This window comes from Antrostomus carolinensis, unplaced genomic scaffold (assembly GCF_000700745.2).
Source record: "Antrostomus carolinensis isolate BGI_N321 unplaced genomic scaffold, ASM70074v2 scaffold12163, whole genome shotgun sequence".
Classification (NCBI taxonomy): Eukaryota; Metazoa; Chordata; class Aves; order Caprimulgiformes; family Caprimulgidae; genus Antrostomus; species Antrostomus carolinensis.
Genome location: NW_010305895.1, coordinates 1 through 6,476, shown reverse-complemented (window position 1 = coordinate 6,476; position 6,476 = coordinate 1). Strand labels below are relative to the sequence as shown.

Below are 6,476 nucleotides of genomic sequence, written 5' to 3'. Positions count from 1 at the left end.
TTTCTCCAGTGAAAAAATGACAAAGTACAGTTCAGCCTTCTTAAAATGTAGCATCAACATGACATATTTACTAAAGAGCCTTAAGAGAGACCAGTAGTTTCAATATACAGTCTCCTATCAAATAAGTTATTTATCCTTCCCATTTATCTATGTTGTGTTATCCTTTTTTCACCAATGATAGTTAACCTGAAGGCAGTTCATAATGGTCTTTGTAATAGCCAAATACAGTAATAGCCTCTACAGCTTCACCTCAGACCCTTAACATAGGTACTTGATAACAAAAGACGATAATAACAAGTAGAATTATTATTGTTGTCAAGCATAAGGATCTTTGCAATATACAGCTAAATTTGCCCTTTCTGCTATGCTATCCTTTTATGTTGCACATATTATGAAGTAGAAAGGTTATAAAAATCATAAATATCAGACCAAGAAAAGTTGTAGCAGCATTAAGTCAAACCATGGTTATTCTGTCTGAGGAACTGACAGAGCTGGACCTTTGGGATCATCAAATCTGTTGTTTGTTGTGAGCTGCATGATCATATAGATTCCATAGGCCAGGATCCACAGTAAAACTGTAGATGTTACCAAGCCCATCCAGATTCCAGGAGTGAAGAAACCTGCACAGTCACTTGCATAGGAAAACTGGTTGTTTTCAATGTTGAAGCCTTGCATCTGAAAATTAAGAAAGGTAAATAAATGAGTACAATTAAGTGTGGAGCGGAGGCCCTACTTTCAGAACATATGTGGTAATTACAAAAAGTGCGCCTGTTAGTTACCACTCAGATCTGTGTTGTCTGTTATTATATGAAACCCATAAGACCTATTCCGATAGTTAGAAAAATCTGTAATATCTCTCCTTTGACTGGATTCTTGAGGTATGCTGCTGACTGAGCTCCTACCATATTATCTTTCTCAGAAAAAACAACTTATTTGGGGTTCTATTTTCTGCCTAGCCACCAATTTTGCAAAAAGTATCAAAAACTGAATGCTTTTGAGACTACTATCCTTCTAAAAATTTTGTTAAAACCAGTCAAAGGATTACAAAACTATGAAGACAGGGAAGACAATCTCCCTTCTACTCACATGTGCATAATGATGTAAGCACTGATTCCTTCAGAAGGAAAGGAATCTAACTGGTGGAAGAAAATGAAGGAAGGAAAGAATTAATCTGATTTGTGTTTTTGAGTCTTTCTTAAATTACTTTATAAAGAAAAATGAAGACTGGGATTCTTATGTATTTTCAGATTCTTTGAAATGGGTGTGTAAGGAAAGCGCCAAACATCATAAATCCATCAGTAAAGAACAAGACCTTACAACTGAGTATATTTTATAAAATATTATAGAATAAAATTTAAAGTATTATTTTATTTAAATAGCTTCCCTCACCAAGCAATAAGCAAAGAAGTAGAAGTTAATGGATTTTTAATTTTCCATGTTCCCACTCCATGTTTACTCTATCCTTTATGACAAACTAAATAGAAAGCTTTGTGGTAATAGAAGAATTTTTACTTCCTAGGAAAGGTGTTGATACAAACACTGAAGAAATTAGTTTGTGGCTTGCATACCTTGCTACACCAGCAATCATTCTGGGTTTGAGTTCATTCATGGCTCAGGCACCTAAAGTTAATGTGTACGTAACATATGTGGTAAGACCAATGTCAATACCTTCCAGGATGCTGATTAATAAAACTATTATCATATGCAGAACTAAGGACTATTTAGAGACTGTGGAGGTGAAGGCAATTTTAGCATTTCAAGCTTTTATGGGCCTCTTAGAAGAATCTTTCCAAGTCAGATCATGGCAGCTAACTTGCAAAGACTTCCTGCTTTTCCTATAAGCAGTCAGACTTCTGATTAAAGCAGGATTAATGAAACTAAGCTTTTGGGTTGGGTAACTGTTTGCATAGTTTTAGAGAATACAGGTGATTACCAAAGCCTTCACTTGTTAAGCCACTGATTTGACAACAGATGAGAATGTGAATAGGAGTTAAGAAATGTAGTCTGAAAGACTTACTTACAATAAAAACAGAAAGCAGGTGATAGATTTATGTCACTTATGTTCAAAAATGGATTGAAAACAATACATACTTGTTACCACATTTACAAGAACTCTCTGAAGCACTTAGCAGGTGTATTTGGTTTAGAAAGGCTTTGCCACTTCTGATTTAGAGCCAGAAATACTGAATTTTATTATGTCAATCCTATTCGGTTTTTTTGAAGCAGGATTATGCTTATTGAACCTTTGAGGTGAAAGCTTTAATTGTACATTCTTAAAATACTAAGTCTACTTTTAGGCAGGCAATGAAGTGTATGCAGGGTTCTTTTATTGTTTTTCTGAAGCTTTATCATTTCTGCAGGGGTGTTAGATCCCAGATGGGAGATAAAAATGTGACTCCTAGCAGCTTTTCTACCTATAGAAAAGTTAAAAATACTTACATGTGGTTCTTTAATTTTTATGAATGCAAAAGTCTTTTGGATAAAGGCCTCTGTACTGCGGAAATTTTAATTTTAGTGTTTGGACCAGCATAATTTGTCTTGGTTATACTGGTTTGCGTTTAATGATAATTTACAAAATATTTTTCTGATTAGATTTCTCAATTAGTTTTGATTTCTCCAACTGATGAGAGTTTTCTCATCATTTGACCTTTGACAAAGCCTTCAAGCAAAATCTGTTGTTTTCATAGCTCTTCACTGTACACTGAACATCTAGTTTTTGAACTTAGAAATATCAACCACAAAGAATTCTAATATTCCTGATTTTGAAGTTTTTGGCAGTTTTTCTTAGGAACAAATGGGCTTCTAAATCATTATGACACATACTAAAGAAAAGTGGTGCTTTTGCTGGCAGCGTCCTCTTTAACTTCATAGACAATTCTGAGACCCTCAATTGGATGAAAGGTATCATGGTAGAACAACCATTCCTGTAACAACAACAAAACTAACAAAAACCCCACATCAAACCAGAGCAGTTTTGGTACTGTGTATAGCTATGAGTGGTAACATCCTAGGCTATGGGCACACCTAGATAGCATCCCATAGATGTTCTTTAGGTTGTAGTGATTGAGTTAGCTCCAGAACTAAAGCAGAAGACTGCATCAGTTCAGCCTTGCCTTGGAACAAGCTATGCAAGACTTCACTTTACAGATGCCATGTCCTTTTAATACAATGATACTGTTTTCAAAACTCAACATTGCAAAGTGTAATTGTACCATCTAGATTGGCACTGGATCCTAGTTTCTAATTCGTTGCATAACACTCAAGAAAATCATGTTCCTCAGTTTCAGTAACAAGATTTTTTGCTGGCTGCAACTACTCAGCACATCCCATGCGCTTTTTTTCACCAGGCAACAGAGCTCGGAGGTTTCTAAAGCTAATTCTAGAATAAAGACTGATACTGAGATCAATCAGATTTTACTGTGTATCAGTGGAAGATATCTGCAAAAGTATGAACTAGTCCAGATAGAAACTAGCCCAGAATGTTGACTTTCTGTTTTCTCACACAACAAAAAAGATCAGAAGAGGAGTTTTCAGGTTGCGTTCCATGCTTAGGACTTGACCAGAGAAAAAAGGCCTTTCCCAACAGGAAAGTATCAATGTATGTAGGAATTCAAGGAAAAGATATGTTGTAAGTGGATGCTCTGTATCTTCATAGCTCATGTACTTTCATAGCCTAGTGATGCCAAAGTCTAACCTCAAAGTACTCACTAGGCAAAGTACAGCTGCAGGCACTCAGCTATTTTCAGGCCTTTACATAAAAAAATACCATCAGGAGGAACCTTCACAACATTGGTGTGTATTTCTATGTTGTTTCTCAAAAAACTGTGGAACTTGATCCTGGAATTTGTGGAAAATAAATCTCTGCACCAATGCTGTTCCTTTGAGATTTCTGTTGTTTAAACTCGAATCTGGACTCAGATTATTGAGATTTGGTTTGTTATCAAAATAATAAATACATTTATATCAGCATTTTTATCCAGTTATCATGGGGTTAGCTCATCTTTGACAAATAGAGTCCATTTTGCAATTATTCCCATCATTTCCATGATCTCTTTAATCGAAGAGATCTCTTAGTGCAATATTGGTTTAAGTTATAAATGTTAATGTGCTTCTCCTAAGTAAAGATCAATGCTCAAAAAATAAAGATGTAACCATCTACACCTGACATATGTAGTCTGTACTACTGCACTAAATACAGAGAAAATTTTTGCCTCATTTAAAAAAAAACAAAAAAACCCAAAAAAAACCAGCTGCTTTCCTTCTGGGCCATGCGATACCTCCTATTGCTCCTGACTGAAGTCCATGGCAAACCTTCCATTAAATGTAATTGCACTGGGCTTTGTTTCTATCTGTAGGAGTACAGACAGTCTATGTCACTGAAAACAGTCACCACACTAAGTTGTACTTCCCTAGGTAAACAAAGTGCAAAGAAATCAAAGTAAAAACAAAGTAAGCAGCATAAAACCACCTACCTAAGAGGCCCATGTTTCCAGTAGCAGCCCTATTCATTAAACAGGCATGGAGACTTAGCCATTCTTTGCCTGATTAAGCACATTTGGTTTTATTTGGCTTTCTTTTCTATGGACAACTTCATAGTTTTTTGTTTTCGGAGCTGTGCTTTCATGTTCTTATTGTTCAGCAACTGCCTTTTTTTTTTATCCCTTAATTGAATAGCTCAGCTAGGAAAAGTAGCTTTTCTTTTACATTTTGCCTCAGGCTGAAACTAAAGTAAGGGCATTATGAAAGTGTGTTGTTCAGCACCTACAATAGCAAGTAAGAGTTCTTGGGATTATCTCTGACATGGCAATACGTACTCACTTGCAACCTAGAAATGAAAACATCCCATTTTTTTGCCTCATTGTTGGATGGAATCAGCCTTGCAGGATAGAGATTGCTTGTTCCCACCAGCTGACAATGAAATGAATACTCTGCAGGAGCGGAGATGACAGAAACATTAAATTTAGCAAACTTTTCTCCATCTTGTACAATCTCAACTGCATCTAAAGTGGACCAATTTCTAGCTGAGCCTTCATAGAACTTGTTGGTCATTAAAAACCTAGAAAGACAACAGAGGGGAAAAAAAAAGTCAAAATGACAGAAGGAAAAAGTTAATATTCATTTGATAAAGTACTGGTGGCAGATAAAGGTTCACTATCACTGCAAACATCACAGCTTGTATCTTAGCTTGGCCTCCCATGTCATTAGGATTGTTCATAAGTGAAGAGACTCTGTGAATATGTTTTTGCTACTTTTTAGAGTTTCATCTCACAAGTACAGCTTTCCATAGCCAGTGCAGTATTTCATCAGTTACCAACAGTTTATAATCAGTGGAACAGACCTTGAGATACTGTCAGTAGGCCTGCAGCGGCTCCCAGTAAAAAATTTACGGGATTTTTAAAAAATTGCTTTTATAATAGGTGCAGGCATGATAACCATTCTGATTTATCATTTCAAGTCTTCCTTGGCTCAGATGTCTAAATGGCAATTTCCTTTGCAAATGTCTGAATTTGCAGTAGACTACAGAGTTTTCTCTCACTGGAAGCTGGGGAGAGGTCATCATCCATAGTTTCCAAATTTGTAGTGGGTTAAGCACAAATAAATATTCTCTCATTTTGAAAAGGTCTGTGTATGTGTAGTATTACAGCAGTTTCCAGTAGTTTATGATCATGGGATTTATAGATATGCTACTACCACTGCAGTCTCAACACCTCCCAAATGTTCTGAAACAGAAGTAATTGAGAACATCTAGAAGTACATCCTGATCCTTTACAGATCAGGACTATGTCCTAGTCTTTACCACTTTTTACCCAGTTACTTTTAGGTATTCAAGTTATCTCATAAGGAAATTATAAACCTTTCTCCTTATTGTATGTTGCTTAATATTTTAACCCTCCTTGGTCCATGCATGTATTGCTTTATATAGTTTGCTGAAGATTTTTGTACTTATTGACAACCACAAAGAATTTAGAAAAGGAATCTTTTTAGCAATAAGTGAGACTTTCTATAAAATGAAATATTCTAATATGTCTACCCACAATGGGTAACACTGTATTTGGATCTTAAAATTTGGAGTAATACTTAGATAGAGGTTTGAAAATGAAGCAGTCATCTGTAAACGTGGCACATCGTATTTTATAGAATCATAGAATCACAGTGGTTGGAAATTACCTTTAAGATCATTGAGTCCAACCATTACCCTACCACTACCAATCCCATCTCTAAATCATGTCCCTAAGCACCTCATCTACCTGTCTTTTAAATACCTCCAGGGATAGTGACTCCAGCACTTCTCTGGGCAGCCTGTTCCTAGTATCTAACCTAAACCTCCTCTGGTGCAACTTGTAGCCATTTCCTCTCGTTCTGTTACCTGTTACCCAGGAGAAGAGACAACCACCTACCTCACTACACCCTCCTTTCATGCAGTTGCAGAGAGCAGTAAGGTCTACCCTCAGCCTTCTCTTCTCTAGACTAAACAA

The 6,476-nt window shown here is 36.2% G+C and overlaps 1 protein-coding gene across 1 annotated transcript; it reads right to left on the bottom strand.

The window, feature by feature from the left end:
* Positions 1 to 391: 391 nt before the first annotated feature.
* On the bottom strand, positions 392 to 5,056 carry LOC104522595 (V-type proton ATPase subunit S1; the record flags this gene model as incomplete). The annotated part of the gene is made up of 2 exons (XM_010164928.1): positions 392 to 675; positions 4,819 to 5,056. Coding segments are annotated over 2 exons (448 nt in total), but the record flags the coding sequence as incomplete, so codon positions are not given.
* Between the last annotated feature and the right edge of the window lie 1,420 nt (positions 5,057 to 6,476).